The sequence below is a fragment of the Rhinolophus hipposideros genome (genome assembly GCF_964194185.1).
Source record: "Rhinolophus hipposideros genome assembly, chromosome: 23".
Taxonomy (NCBI): domain Eukaryota; kingdom Metazoa; phylum Chordata; class Mammalia; order Chiroptera; family Rhinolophidae; genus Rhinolophus; species Rhinolophus hipposideros.
The window spans coordinates 38,411,756-38,428,058 of NC_138069.1; the positions used below are offsets into that span (position 1 = coordinate 38,411,756).

The following is a 16,303-nucleotide window of genomic DNA, read 5'->3' on the forward strand; positions in this document are numbered from 1 at the left end:
AATACAGCTTGCCATACTTCCCGTGTATACTAATTCCTTCCCGTGTCTTACTCTACAAAGAGATATGTCTAGACCTTTTTTCCAAAAGCATGATACCTTAGAAAAAGCATAGTTTGGGGAGATGAAAAGATGCGAATACCAATCCTCGTACCAACCCTTACCAACTCCACGACCTTCGGCCAAGACAGCACACCTCTTTGAGCGTAGTTTAATCATACAGAAATATAAGAACACAGTCGTCCCTCAGTATCTGCGGAGGATTGCTTCCGGGCCCCCACGGGCCCCAAACCCCATGGATGCTCAAGTCCCCTTCCTAAATTGGCATTGGGTTTGCTGATAACCTACCCTTGCCCGGGGGCGTCATTCGCAGGGATTCAGCGTGACCCTCGGCCCATGACAAATTCAAGTTGTGCTCTTTGGAACTTACTGGGATTTCTTTTTTTCTTTCTTTTTTTCTTTTTTTAAGATCCACTGTTGGTTGAATCCACAGGTGCAAAACCTACGGATGTGGAGGACCAACTATAGTGAATAGTACCTACTGAGCTACTGGACGTGTCTAGTTAGGATTCGAGGTGGTTAATTGAGCTACTCTGGGTAAAGTGCTTGCCTGGCACAGGCTGTAGCCTGGAATAGGTACTCAGTGAACGTGCCTGTCCTTGATCCGGAACGGTTCTCTTGCCTACGCAGAGCCAGCCTGACCACTTCAGATTTTTGTTCAGGGACACCTCCTCCTTGGACCACTGTTCTGCTTCCTTCTGCCTAATAACAAGGGCTGAATTTCTGCTTCTTTGCTCTTTAAAAGGAAATAGTACTTTCCAATATGAAACAATGCACGTGTAAGAATTTCTTAGTAGTCGAAAGAGCTTTATACAAATCTTAGAGTCCTATTATCAATCACAGTTGTAGCTTTCGTTTCCCTCTTTCTGGGTCCAGTTTCTTTCCCTAAGTGTAATTTTTCCTTTGGGGCTCATTTATTATTGCAGTGGAGCTGATGAGAGTAGGAACTTCTTACTCTTACAGCATGCCTGTTTCTCTAGGATAGAATGTATGTCCAGCAAGTGACACTAAAAGGAATCTCAGAACAGTACCAAATCTATGGGCTCCAAAAGCTGTCCAGCCTTCTGTGAGGTTGTCTGACATAAACCAAGGCATTGTAACAAAAGTTAAGGGCTATAACTATGGCAGGATTATACTGGAGGAAGAACAAGAGGAGATAGAGGGAAAGAGAGGAAGAGAGAAAAAGAGAAAGGAGGTGGAATGGAAAAGAGAAAAACCTTCAAAGCATTCTTGAGAAGGCCAGACAGCCAGTAAGGTGTTTTCTTACCCTGAAGAAAGGCTAGGAGATAAGGCTAAGGCTCTGCTCCTCAGTTTGGACCAATAGTGATGGACTGATAATAATAATTTGTAATCGACTTTTATGTGCCTGCTCCTGCCCTAGACCATTTATCACGCATTAGCCTGCTGAATCCTCAAGGTAGGTTTTAGCTGCCACCCATTAGTCATTTGGCCTTGGTTAAGTTCCTTGGCCTCTTTTGCTTCCGTTTCTTGTTAAACAGAGAAAATAACACCTACTTCATAAGATGGTTATGAGGATTCAATTAGATTGTGCATGAAAGGCCCACAGACCAGTTAGCGACTGATTATTGTTATGAAGAAATTGAAGCCCCTGGAGGTTAAGAGATTTGCCAGATATGGCATAGCTCCTGGTTAGTTAGTTCAGTTGGAATTCCATCCGAAGTCTGTATGACTTCAGACAGTAGTCTTTCCGTATTCCTTATTGCTATTTGGGAGTTGCCAAAGGAAGATTGTACCTTGGATATTTATGACGAAGCGCTGCTCTTTTAAGTTTGGTGGTTTCTTTCCTAAAATTTAAGGGACATCAAGTGGGAAAATGTCCTTCAGCTTTGTCACCAATGACTTTGACACATGTTCTTTACATGGAAGGATAGAAAACTGATTCCCGTGCTGGCTCCCATCAGCCAAGCTGATTTCGCCTGTGTTTACCTTCTGTAATGTTTTATTACCCATGCTTTTACCTCTGGAGATTTTAATATGCTCATTGGAGGGAGGTCATGGGGTTGCCTCGCAGGAGTCTAGATGAGGGAAAGAGTGACGGGGAGGACACAACAGAGCCAGCATTATTTACATCTTTGGTAAGCCTAGATAAAGGAAGGGGAAGCCCATGGAGGAAAGAGGCCGGAACAGCCTGTGATCCCTTCTGTCTCCATCCTCTCTGGGCTTCTTCTCGGCTCACGACTCCTGGGCAGTGTTTGGGGAGTCAGTGACGGGGGCGGCACAGAGGGGGAAGGGCTCATTTCCAAATGCACCTGATTTGTCACATATTTTGTGGGATACCTCCACCTCTCTGCTCAGTGAGACTGGCAGGAAAATAATACTTTTGATATGCTTTTATTTATCTACATTCTGTCATGATATACTTTGATGTAAGTTTTTAATTTTGCTTCAGCTCTCCGCTGCTCTCGCCGTTACAGCTCAGGGTCAGCGATGAGGTTAGCCACAGTAGCACAAAACAATTTCCTGTTTGTACAGCCCAGGTAACATTTGGATGAGGATTAAATTTTACCACATTTTCTACTAGCCCAAGCCTATTATTTCTAATGAGTTTTAAATTGCTTCAAGAACATGAGTTTTAAAACTTAGTGCTATGATCCGTGCCGCCCGAGCAACTTAATAAAAGAAATTTCTTTCTTAAATTTTTTGGTTAAAATGTTGCATGCAGTGTAATAAATGTTATTACTTTGGAAACCTACTTCTCAGTTTTAAGAACTGGATGTTTTTTATGCTCAATTTCCATTTGTCTCATCTTTTCTTCCCTTTGCCTCTGGGTCCTGGTATCTTTGGTGACATCTGTTGGTTGAAGAGTGCACAGAAGGGAGAAATATTGATTGTTTTCATAAGACTGGCCAAAATGGAACTGATTTTATTCCTTCCTAGCTACCTTATTTAAGAAAGCTCATGTGTGAAAAGCTCATGTGTGAACTTTAAAAATGAATAGAACAAGCTGTGATTATTCACTATCCATAAGAATTTACTTCAGGGCTCTTTTAAGCAATATATGTTCCAGGTGCATTTAAGGTATGACTTAATATGCATAAATTGAATTTGTAAAGTACAAGCCACTGTTATTTATTATGACCTAGATAACAGACCAGTGGTTTTCAAACGGGGTTTTGCAGAGCCCTAGAGATCTATGAAAGTGCCACAGAGGCCCTCCAGAGAGGGGAGAGGTGGGGACCCTACTGCCACTTGGACCAGAACCACCCAGCTATATAAGTGCACTAGATTTGCTTGTAAAGGGGGTCACCTGTTTAAAATAAAAAAAATATGAAAGAGCTTGGAAAGTGCTGGCGTGTACTATTAGAAGTGTTATAAGAATGAAGGATTATCATTGTATACTTACGGTTAAATAATGACAAAAAGCAAGGCCAAGAGAGGGTTTTGTATTTTTTTTTAATGGAAGAGGTAATTGCATGGTATGTATTCCAATGAGATGATGTAACGGCAAAACAAAAGATGATTGATAGGAGAGAGAGAGGAAAATTGTAAAGTACAAAAGAGGAGATGGTTGGGAGCCAGTTGAACATACTGAGGGGTTAGCTTTTACAGAAGACAGTGAATGTGAGATGCTAACCGATAGGCAGACATAGTAGTGAACGTTTAGAATTAGAATACAGTCCCAAAAGTAGATTTACACATTTTTATATTTTTAATAAATATTACCAAATTGCCTTCTAGAGTGGTTATACTAATTTACATTCCCTACAATTTTCTTAGTTTCCCACAGCCGTATCAACATTGCATTGTTTTACTCTTTTTCAACCTGAGAGGGAAATAATAGTCCTTTCCAGTCTTCACAGCTTCAGTTCTGTCCCAAACTCCACATCCAGGGGCCTTGGCTGGTTGGCACAGAGACAGCAGGTTGAGTGACCTCAAGTGAGGGAATATCAGTCAGCAAGCTTGCGGTTCTCCCCCCATAACTGTTCTAATGATGAAGGAAGATATTCACCCTACAGAGCTGTCAGCTAAATAGCAACCTCGCTTTAACATTTTAGAGATGAAAAGGGAAAACAAAAAGGTGAATCAGTGTAATGGATTGCTTCGTAAGCCAGGAAATATAATACTGTTAGTTCTTCCTGGTACTCTGAGAACATCTTACCCCTCGTACTTTTTCTTTTCTAAGTATTCCTTTAAGGGCACAGACAACTGGTAGAATGTGGGGTTAAGAGCCACAGTGGGCCCCCTGCAGCCATTTCTCTGTTTGAGGAGCAGGGCAAAAGCAGTCAAAGATAAGGCATTCACCTTACTTTGAATTGTGTCTTGGAAGGAAGTGACATTATTCCGCACCACACATGCCCGGCTTCCCCTCCGCTTTTCCAGGCCACAGTCCCCATGTGTGAACCTCTTGCCTGTTAGACCCGAGAAAGAAAGGATCCCCCAGTACTATGTATCATTACAGTTTACTCTCCTGAGCGCTGGGCCAGTCACTGTGCTAAGCACTTTACACATGCGGTCCTCTTTCCTCCACATAAAAGCCCTGTGAGGTATAGGTACTGTTATTATCGTCTTTCTATAGATGAAGAAACTGACTCGCACAGGGCAGTAATCCGCTCAGACACCAGGTAGTAGGGGCGATGGAGGATTCGAAGCCCAGGGCATTCGACACAGCGGCCTGCGGGGTTCGTCACCACGTGCTGACGCGTTATCTTCCAGTGGAACATGAGCTTGTCCTGCAGTTCTCCAGCCGAGGCCTGTGCAGGAAGCCGGTCCCCTCGGAGGGCAGGGAGCCTCTTCTGAAGAGGAAGGCATCCTGGAGTCAGCCACTCAGGGAGGAGGTAGAGTCTCAAGGGAAAAACAAGTTTGAAAAGAAATAGATCTGAAAGTAGGTCTCAGGCAAACGGAAGTGACTGTGTGTGCGCGCGTACACACACACGCACACAGGCACACACATTCTCTGAATCTGAATGTTGGAAGCTAACCAAAAGAAAAAAAAAAAAAAAGACTTCTCCAAAAGGACGGAGAATAGAAGTTAAGACAGAGGAACCCAAGCAGTTACTATAAGGTAATAATGGGAAAGTATTTCTAATAAGCCAGTTCATCTATGTCGGGGTCCTCTGTGCTTGTTTTCCTGATTATTCAGTGAGGGCTCTTCTGTTGCAGTGTGTTCAAGAGGAAGCACGGCACCCGCCTGGGCGCTGCCTTTGGCCAGGCCAACCGACCTGTCCCCGCGCCCAGCGCAGCCTCAGTACCCGTCTTACCCAGGTCTAACGTTGGAGCTGTAACAGCATCTCATTTTCCCGCACCCAGTTGTGGCAGATGTAGTCAGTGGGAAACAGTTACAGATCTTCTTTCTGAACTTGGAAAGTTTCTCTTATTTCATTAAGGAAAGTGTCATTTCCTTTTGTGCTGCTACAGTAGTACCACCGTGGCAACTTTGGTTCCTGGCTTCAGGGGCTGCCAGCCTGGCAGTGCCTTCATCTCCCAGCCGCCCCTTGGTGTACAATCCAGAGCCCCCTCTAAGAAGGAAGGTCTGAGAGGGGAGGAGCTGGGACTTTCCAGGCGTAAGGTGGGGCAGGGAAGGCAAGGATGGTTGTCACACCTCAGAGGCGCTGCAGAAGCAAACCTCAGCCATGTCACTTGTGTTCACAGTAACGTGAACCTCCTGCTGAGTTTTAAGCCTTTTGAGGCCAAGGCCTCCTATTTCAGTAAGTGCTGTTGGCTGAAGCCGAATTGCAGTGAATAAAAGGGGACTTATAGTCTTTTGTAGCCATCACGAGTGCCAACCAGCACTTGGACACAAGGAGATAGTTTCCTATTTCCAAAATATTACTCATCCTACTTTTGCGAGGGCATGATGGTACGTACACCATTTACTATTTTAGTTAACACATATCTGAAATAGTCCCAAAACATGCCAAATTGCAACTTTAACAGAGAGGTAAAAGTTGTGCTTCTAAATAATTAATCCTTCTTGGTGATAACTTATCCAGTCCTTTACAATCAGTTTTTCCCCCGTCGCAGTTCTTGGTCTACTCCATCTTTTGCTGAAGAACAAAGGATCTGCACTTGCCCCATAAGGACGTCAGCATTAAAAGCTCCCAAAACATGACCCCGTTTTCTCCCTGTGACCCTGGCCTCCCCAACAAACCCAAAAGGCGTACACCAGCACCCCGACTCCCAATGACTCTAGCTCTTTCTATCACATGTAAGCAGTGCTTTCCTTTCCTGGGAAAGGAAGGAAGGAGAAAAGTCTTTGGTTTACATTGAATTTGAGGCAAAGGCAGGAAAGCAGTGGTTGAGAACTGTCGTGTTCTATAGCTGCCTGCTTCTCAGACCTCCATACCTGCGCATTTAATCTACCGGGAACGCATTCCTCTCCCTCCACATTCACCTGGGAAACTGCGGTCGATCCTGGACAAGTGACCTATGATGTCTTTCCCCACTGCCCAAGCAGATTCAGTCTCTTCTTGTCCCACAGCATCTTGACACACATCTCTGATAGTGTTTGTCGCCTTGTGTGGAATTCTTTATTTACAGATACATTTCCTCCACCAGACTGAACTCTTGTCAGAGCACAGATTTTCATTCATTCGTTTGTTTATCCCAGTACCTCACATAGTAGCCATTAAGCTAATGGCTGTCATATTGAGTTGAATATGTCTGGAGCTTATTATATGTCTTAATAAGGTAAGTTAGGATGAGATAATGAGAGAGGGTACAGAATTTGGTACAGAGTAAATTCCAGGATATGCTTCAGTCTTCCAGACGGTGGTTTTCTCATTCAGGAGTATAAATGATAAGCAAAGCTACATGGGATTCTAACGACACACGGAAGAAAACCTGTATATGAGAATGTCTCAATAAGGGAGACCAAGGGAAAGAAACCTTCACCTTCGGCTGGTCCTGTGTTTTATGCTCTGCTAAAAGTATTGGTCTTTCTTAACCTCTTAGTACACATGTGGTTCCCATAATTAAATATATCAGTCAGGATTCAAGTGGGGAAACAAGCATTATGACACGGAATAGGGAATTTATTTTCGGAATGAGATCTTGTACTATTTTGGACAAAGATGGGTCCAGTGGAAGTTCAGCAGAAAAATCGCTGACCAGCCCTCCTGAAACAATGGCATGGACGGACAAGTTGAAGCTGGCAGGGAAATCTAGACGCTACACACATCCAGTGCTGGAGTGGGACCTAGAAAGGATGTGAGGTGAGAGGGGTGCTGGTGGAGTGGTTAGAAGTCAATGAGAGATCGTTCCTCTGCGTCACTACTATGCTGTGAGTTTGCTGCCAAGCACTTGGCAGTGAGCTTGGGGTCTGGTCAGCGTGGCTGGTGTTATAGTTCTAGATGCAGAGCAGGAAAGAACAAGGACAAACTGAAACTTAGTGGCACTTCTACATCTCACTATCTCTAATCACAAGGACCTTAAGAAAATCGTGGCTGCTGCTTCACGTCCACCTTCCCAATCTCACACAAATTTCTGTTTTGCCCAAATCTAGCCCACAACCATACAAAGAAATGGGTTCTGGGAAACTTCGTCCTTATTTAGCCAAGTTGACACAGTACAAACCCACAACAAATCTACCTCTAAATTTTGTAAATTGAATTTAGTTTCAATTTTAGAAGCAGTACTCATTGAACAGGAAAAAGCAGAGCTAAGAAACATGTACAACTTTATATTTTTTAAAAAAACGTTCTTGGGCGTTGCCTAGTAACATACCTTACTTCATAGTACACATTTCAGAAACAAAGTGTTGGTTGTAAATGCTAACTACTACAAAAACAATTTAAGGTGATTATATAAACATTTCTTTGTCTTTTAATGGTCAGTATAGAATTTAAGTATAGTTTTAAAAACAGTCATCTCTTGAGATCTGAAAAAAGGATCTAATGAGAGAAAGGAAGTAACACTTACTGTGTACTGTGCCAAGAACTTCTATGTCTTATTTCATTTAATTCATATCAAACCTGTGAGACTTCTAAAAGTGAAATAACTCCAATCAAGTTCATATAAAAAGGATGAAAATTCACCCCAGAATTGACATCTCAAGCTAGGTTATCTTTTTCTCTTGATTTGGTTGTTTACTCCCACTTTTTTTTAACTTCTTGTTGGAGAACGGATAACACGTATATTGAAGCATATAAAGAACTAATCTTAAGAGGACAAGTCAATGAAGTTTCATGTATCTGTGTTATCTGTGTGTACATTCAGATAAAAACATATTTTCTAATACCCTTGATTGACTTTCCTTGGGCCATTTGTATTTCCCAGGTAAATTGTCTTACGTATTTATATTTTTCATTACATGGACGGTGTGATTCTTAGAACTGTGTAGAGGGAAGTGAGCATGAGTAGTCAAGTGAAAACTGTAAATCGTGTGCCTCCTAACTGCTTTGAATTGCATGTACTTACACCGCTTTCTCTTTCTGCTTTTACCCTAAAACAGGTAATCAGATCCTGTCCCTTGGGAGCCTCTCAAAAGATCAGATTTATCCAATGAAACTCAAGGGCATCTCCATCTGCTATTCAGCTCTCAAGTCTGCCTTGTGTGGAAATTATGTCAGCTTTGGCGTCTTCAAGTTGTATGGGGACAACCATTTTGACAACGTTCTCCAGGCCTTTGTCAAAATGCTGCTGACGGCGTCCCACAGTGACTTGCTGGTGAGCAGTCGTGCGTCGTGGGAGTCTGTGTGTGACATGTGAGGCAGCACCACCACGGGCTTAGAGTTGTGAGGACGAAGCCCGGGGAGGTAGAGTGGCACTGACACATTTTGTGTTTCAGGACAGCATCTTGATTTAACTTCCAGAGTTTGAACAACTGTGGTGGCCGTATTTATATAATTAAATGTGCAGTGTCTAAAAGTGCACCTTCTAACACATTGCTCACCCAGAGTACTCCAGGTTCTGCATCTAGAGAAAATGCAGTTAGCAATTTCAGCTAATTGCTTACAACTATCCTTATGATTCAGAAAAGGTCTGTGTTGCCTGGAGCAGAAAATGCAGGGTTGGCTGCAGAATCTCCTCCTTCCTTCAGTTCTACTCTGTCTATTCCCTTCCTGTGTGGCCTTTGTTTCCATTAAAATTCTGGTGTCGTGGACAGAGTGCTGAACTGGAAGCTGAGTGACCCAGTGTGCAGTCTCCGCTCTGCCACTCACTAGTCATTTACCTGAATAAATCACCTCCTCTATTTCTCCAGGCTTTAATTTCCTCACCTTTCAAATGAGTAAATTACACAAAGTGATCTCTAGGCCCCTTTTCTACTCTACCATCTAGTTTCTATGATTTATGTCAGTGTTTCTCAAACTTTGAGGCCCATCAGAATCACCTGCGGTGCTTGTTTGAAATTCAAATTTCCAGACTCCTCCACTGAGCTGTGTCATTAGCAGACTTTTTAAAAACGTCTCCACCTGATTACACAACCGCTAATATAGGCCCAGTGTGGTTGCAGTAATTACTTCGGTCACACAGCCTAATTCATGCTCAGGCTTTCCCACCTGCTCCCAGCCCAAGGTTACAAGTAGATCTGGGGCCCTCGTTAGTCAGTGTAGGGACGGAGTCCCAGAGAGCAGTTTCCAGGCTCTCGGCCTCACGTGGAAAAGTGCTGACTCGAGTTGTAGATGGCCGTCAGCTGTGATCAGATGGCCATCCGCTGTGGCTGGGAGGCCGTCAGCTGTAACCCGTGAACCATTAGCCACTAATACAACTGTCGTGGCTACGCTAGCAGGTGCGGATTGTGGCTAGCAAGTGAGGTTAGCAAGTGGATTGTGGGTCGTGTTGATCCTACTTCCTGTGTCTCACCCGGGCCCCAGCGAGACTGGAGTGCAGGAGGACCCCTCGTTGGAGTACCGGTGGATGTTTGCTTTTGTGTCTTGACCAGCCGCCCTTGAGAATATAGTGGTATAACTCCCCTGTCAGTGGCTCTGTTGTTCCTTTCTGACTTCACCATATCCTGCGTTCTTGTGCGGGGAGCGGGAGCTGAGCCCCTGCATGACGTGAGAAAGGCTCCTTGACGTTCTAATGGACTAGCCGTACCCTCTTCCACCTTTCTAAACTGGTCCTAATGGAACCAGATGTCAAGCCAAAGGTGTTAAGCCTCTTTGCAGTAGAATGGAATGCTCGGTGAAGGCTGCCTGGATGGCAGAAATTACTAAGCGGAAACCTGACTCAGGTCAGCCATGTGTTCCAGCCCTTCACTGAGGGGCTCTGCGTTACCGTTAAGGTCCACCAAGCAAACCTGCTGTGGTTCTAGGAATTTCTCCAATCTTTTTTCCAGTAGACATGCAAACTTCGAACTCAGTGACTCTCAAAATTGAGGGTACAAAGGACTCCCCTTAGCGTCCATGTTAAAAATGGCCATTTTGGGACCTCATTCCAGAGCTTTTCATTTAGTGAGTCTGCATTGTTAACAAGCTCCCCATGTGATTCTGACAGAAATAGTCTTAATCTCACTTTAAGAAATATTGCTCTGGTTTATTTCTCTTACGCATGGGCTTTTTTGATAACGGTTTGAGTTTCCTCTGAGGTTTTCCAGGTGTTTTTCTCACGCCCTTACCTTTCGCCTATAGTGTATGGTATATATTAAGCCATTTACCAAATTATGATTTAGTTAGGTGGGTTGGCATTGTGTAAATACAGCGGACTATGACGCCAAATCCTCTTATAACAGCAGATTTCTCTGTGTTAAAAAGAAAATAAGGATGCCTGGCCACTACTAAGCACTATTCAGTGTCACAATATTCCAGTCCAAAAAAACAATTCACAGTCTTCTAAATTCCACATTACAGAGCTTTTCCTTACACTTAAGTGTTAACCATATAAGGTAAAATTCAAATTGTATACTATGCTATAGCTTCAAATTAGGATTTCTGGAGATCAAGCGATTCCCATTAGAACCCCTTTAAATGCTGAATTGCGGATCATTATGTCATTGGTTCCATATATTTATTTTACGTATATTTTGTTTAAGTACGTTTACCATTTCCAATGTTCTGAATGGCCATTTCCACTGGACTGGAACGTGTCGCCTGCTTCCCTGTGGCTTGACATTTAGTATCTGTGTTCTAGCAATACCGGAAACTGAGCCAGGCTTACTATCCACTCCTGGAAAGTCTCACCCAGGACCACATGACCTTCATCACCACCTTGGATCCTCCTGTACTCCTGTACGTTCTCACGTCTATCTCAGAGGGCCTCACTACTCTCGGTAAGTACCATGGAGGACATTGTTTCCAGAGGAGAAAGGTGACTGTGGTCTCTTAATGTCTGTGCCTATTCGGATAACCGTCCCACAAAGGGGTGGGGGGGCGGGGGGAGAGGGAATAGAGTACCCAAAGTAAAGGATTATAGCTATTACTTGCAAGTGAGGAAATGCTTTTTAAAAATATTTTAATATGCAGTTTATTTTTAATCAGCCTTAAAAAAGGTACAATTGAAACACAATAAAATTCATTGATTTTAAGGGAACAGCTCACTGAGTCCTGACAAATGTACATATACAGTCGTGAACCACAACAACCAAGATGCAGAATGTTTTTATCACCATGGGAAGCTCCCTCGTGCCTCCTTCTAACCAGTCCTTTCCCCTCGCCCCAACCCCAAGGAACCACTGATCACTTTCTCTCCTACAGTTTGCCTTTTCCAGAATTTCGTATAAATGGAATCATGGAATATATAGTCCTCTGTGCCTGTCATCTTTCATTTAGCATCATGCCTTTGAGTCATCGGTGTTGTTTTGTGAATCAGTTAGTTTATTCCTCTCTCTTGCTTGAGTATTATTCCATTATACGGATTATCACAATTTGTTTTTATATTCACCAACTGTTGGACATTTGGGTTGTCACCATTATTTGGTTATTTTGAATAATGCTACTATGAAGGTTGATGTGCAAGTCTTTGTGTGGACAGATATTGCTTCTCTTGGGCAAATACCCAGGAGTGGGATTTCTGGGTTGTATGTCAAGTATGTTTTCAACATAGAAAACTGCCAAGCTATTTCCTAAGGTGACTGTACCATTTTGCAATGTATAAGGGCTGCAGTGCCATGTATCCTCCCTAACACTTGCTATTATCAGTCTTTTTCATCTTAGCCATCCTAGTGGAAGTGAAGTGGAAGCTCATTGTGGTTTTAATTTGCGTTTTATTAACGAATAACGATTTGAGTGTCTCTTCGTGCTTATTTGCCATTCATGTATCTTCTCGGTTAAGAGCTTGTTCAAATCTTTGAGCCATTTTTTTAACTGGTTTGTTTGTCTTTATCTTGTAAGAGTTTGTTATACATTCTGGGTGCAAATCCTTTCTCAGATATATAGTTTGGAAATACTTTCTTCAGCTTTGGTTTGTCTTTTTATTTTCTTAACAATATTTTCTGAAGAGCAGAAGGTTTTAATTTTAAAGAAGTCCAATTTATTATTTTTTTCTCTGATGGTTCATGTCTTTTGGGTGTTCTTCTAAAAAATCTTTCCTTAACCCAAGGCCATAAAGGTTTTTCCTGTTTTCTCAGAAAGTTTTATAGTTTCAGCTCTTGTGTTTAGGTCTATGATACATTTCAATTAAATTTTTGAATGTAGTGTTATGAGATAAAGCTAAGATTCCTTTTCTAACATGCATATTCAGTGGTTCTGGCAACTTTTGTTGAAGAATGTCCTTTATTGCATTACTTTGTGCCAATTTTATACTGTCCTAATTTTATAGTAAGCCTTTAAATCAGATAGTATGGCCTTCTAATTTTGCTTTTCTCTTTTAAAATTGTCTTGGCTATTAAATTGTATTGTCTTTTAAAATTGTCTGGAACCTTTGTTTATATAAATTTTTGAGTCAACTTGTCAGTTTCTCTTGTTAGGAAATAAAATAAAAGTATTTTGTATTTTTATGATATTGTGAATGCTATTGAATTTCAGTTTTGTATTGTTCTTTGCTGCAGTGTAGAATTGCAATTGATTCTTGTATGTTGACCTTTTATCTTGCAACCTATTAATTCTGGTAGCCTTTTATAGATGTCTTAAGATTTTCTACATAGATGTATCTGCAAATACAGTTTTACCTCTTCCTTTCCAATCTAGTATCTAGCCTTATCACTCTGGCTAGAATCCACAGGCAGTGTTGAATAGAAGTGATACTAGCACTAACAAATATCCTTTCCTTGTCTCCAACGTTATGGAGAAAGCATTCATTCTTTCACCATTAAGTGTAATGTTAGCTCTAGGTTTTTCACAGATGCTCTTTACTTTGTTGAGGAAATTCTCTTCTATTATAGTTTATTGAGAGTGTTATCATGAGTGGGTATTGAATTTTATCAAATTCTTTTTCTGCATCTACAGAGATGATCATATGTTGGTTTTTTGGTTTGTTTTGTTTGTTTTTTGGGTTTTTTGGTCCATTAATACATTACATGATGTTAATCATCACATTGATGTATAGTATTTGAATGTTAAACCAATCTTGCATTCTACACTTGGTTACGATGTATTATCCTCCTTATATGTTACTAGATTTAACTACATCTATATTCATAACAGATATTGATGTGTTCTTCTATAGTTCTTCTTTCATAGTCTTCTGTTCTTCTCATATCTTTGTCTTATTTTAGTGTCAGTCTAGTGTTCTCATAAAATGAGTTGGGAAATGTTTCTTTTTCTTCTTTTTTTTTGTAGAATTGTTACTAGTTCTTCCTTAAATGTTTGGTAGAGTTCTCTAGTTAAACCGTTAGGCTTAGGTTTTTCTTTTGTTAGAAAGTCTTTAACTACAAATTAAATTTCCTTAATGGATATAGAACTATTCAAGTTATCTATTACATTATGAGTAGCATTTGGTCATTTGTGTCTTTAAAAGAATTTGTCCATTTTCATCTACAGTTCATCTGACATTATTGACATAAGATTGTTCATAATATCCCCTTGTTATACAAATTTAGTTCCTGTAAAATCTATAGTGATGTCCCCTCTTTCATCCCTGACATTGGTAATTTGTGTATTCTCTCTTTTTTGTTGTTTTTTTGTTTGATCATTCTGGCTCTAGGGTTATCAATTGTATTGCAAAAAAACAGCTTTCATTTTTCATTGATTTCTCTCTATTATTTTTCCACTTTTGATTTCATTGATTTGATGTATAATGTTTATTATTTCCTCCCTTCAGTTTACTTTGCTTTTCCTTTTCTAGTTTTTTCAGATACAAGCTTAGATCACTGATTTTAGACCTTTCTTCTTTCCTAATATTTAATGTTTTAATCTAAGCACTGCTTTTGCTATATCTCCCCAAATTTTTATATTTATATTTTTTCTATACAGTAAAAAAAAAAAAAAATTCTAATTGCCCTGCTGATTCCTTCTCTTACCACTGGGTTGTTACTTAGAAGCACATTGTTTAATTTCCATATATTCAGAGATATTCCTGATTTCTTTCTGTTATTGATTCTAGTTTAATTCCATTGGTCATAGCATATACTTAATCATTGTTATAACTGTTTTTGTTAATCTTTGGTATGGTGCAAAATACAGTGAGTGTTCCATGGGCACTTGAAATGAATGTGTATTCCAACATTGTTGGAATGGGCATCCTATTTAAGGGTCAGTTCTAATTGATTGTTAGTTTGGAGTTTTCTGTATTCTCACTGGTTTATTGTTTGTTTGTTTTCTTGTTTTTCTAATCATTACCAAGAGGGAAGTGCTGAAGTCCCTAACAATAATTACATATTTGCCCATTTCTCCTTTCAATTCTATCAGTCTTTATATGAAGTATTTTGAACTTCATTATTAGGTATATAAATATTTAGGATTGTTATGTCCCCCTGATGAATTTACTCCATTATCATTATGAAATAACCCTCTTTATCTCTGGAATATTCTTTCCTCTAAAATCTATTTTGTCTGATATTACTAGCCTCTTCAGCTTTCTTTTAATTACTGTTAGCCTCTTTTTTTATCATTTCGCTTTTAATCTGACTGTGTCTTTAGAGTTGGTTTCTTATAGACAGCAGGTATTTTCTATTGCTATTGCAATAAATTTTTACAAACTTGGTGGCTTAAAACAATGTAAATTTATTTTATAGTTCTTTAGGTCATGAATCTGACATCAAGGTGTCAGCAGAGCTGTGCTTTTTTCTAGAGGTGAATCCATCTTCTTGCCTTTCCTAGCTCCTCGAGACCAGCAACATTCCTTGGCTCATGGCCCCTGTCCTCCAGCAACATTTTATCTCTCTGGCTGTTCTTCCATAAATACTTCTCCCTCTGATGCTGACCTCTTCTGCCTCTCTCTTTCACTGTTAAGAACCCTTGGGATTACACTGGGCCTACCCAGATAGTTCAGGATAATCTCCCTATTTTTAGTTCAACTGATTAGTTCAAGATAATCTCCATATTTTTAGTTCAACTGATTAGCAACCTTAATCCATCTGCAACCTTAATTCTTCTAACACATTCACAGGTTCTGGGGAATAGGACGTGGACATACTTGCCTAACACTCAGCATATACAGCATAGTTGGGTCGTCTTTTTATATCAAATCTGACTATCTCTGCTTTGTAATTAGTGTTTAGACCATTTATATTTAATGTAACTACCAGTATATTTGGGTTTAGACTTCAGTATTGTCATTTGTTTTCTCTTTCTTCTATCTGGGCTATGTTCCTTTTTTCCTTTTTTCTGCCTTCTTTTAGTTTGGATTAATTAAATGTTATTTAAGAGTGCATTTTATATCCCCTGTGAGTTTATTAGCCATAATTTTTAATTTTAGTGGTCCTCTAGGGTTTACTATCAACACCTTTAAATAATATCATCACAGTTTGCCTTCAGATAATTACAGTCTGCCCCTTCTTCTGTCTCCAGGCCTTCTGGACCTCCAATTATACATGTGTTACATATCTCTGTTATATTGTTCAAAGACTGGTGAGCACTCCTTTGCAGATCTCCAGAACTCTCTCCTTGAACACCTCCCACTTTCCAGTACTCTGTCCCACAAGTTCTAGCTGCTTTAGCCTCCCCCAATTCCAGCTGTTTCTCTTCAACTCAGTGAGACAACTTGGCGTTTTGGGGTTCACTCTCCCTCACCTGTAGCCTGGAAACTGCTTTGGTCAGTAAGCTTGAGCTATTGTATAGGTATTACCTTATTTATTTCCCTCCTCTCTGGTTTAATAGTCCTGTACTGCTTGTTGTGCAATAATTGAAAAATGTTCTTCTATATATTTTGTCCAGTTTTCTAGTTGCTCATGGCAGAAGGGAAAATTCTGATAGCAGTTAATCCTTCGTGGACAAAAACTGATGTCTTATCTTTTATTATTACAGTTTGCCTT

The 16,303-nt window shown here is 40.6% G+C and overlaps 1 protein-coding gene across 5 annotated transcripts in view; it reads left to right on the plus strand.

Annotated features, from left to right (window-relative positions):
* Nucleotides 1-16,303, plus strand: part of RANBP17 (RAN binding protein 17) — a 255,244-nt gene that overhangs the window by 206,117 nt on the left and 32,824 nt on the right. For all 5 annotated transcript variants that reach the window (XM_081035898.1, XM_081035899.1, XM_081035900.1 and 2 more), the window contains 2 exons: nt 8,468-8,682; nt 11,086-11,224. In XM_081035898.1, coding sequence (XP_080892024.1) covers nt 8,468-8,682; nt 11,086-11,224 — 354 coding nt within the window. The remainder of the gene's footprint in view (nt 1-8,467; nt 8,683-11,085; nt 11,225-16,303) is intronic.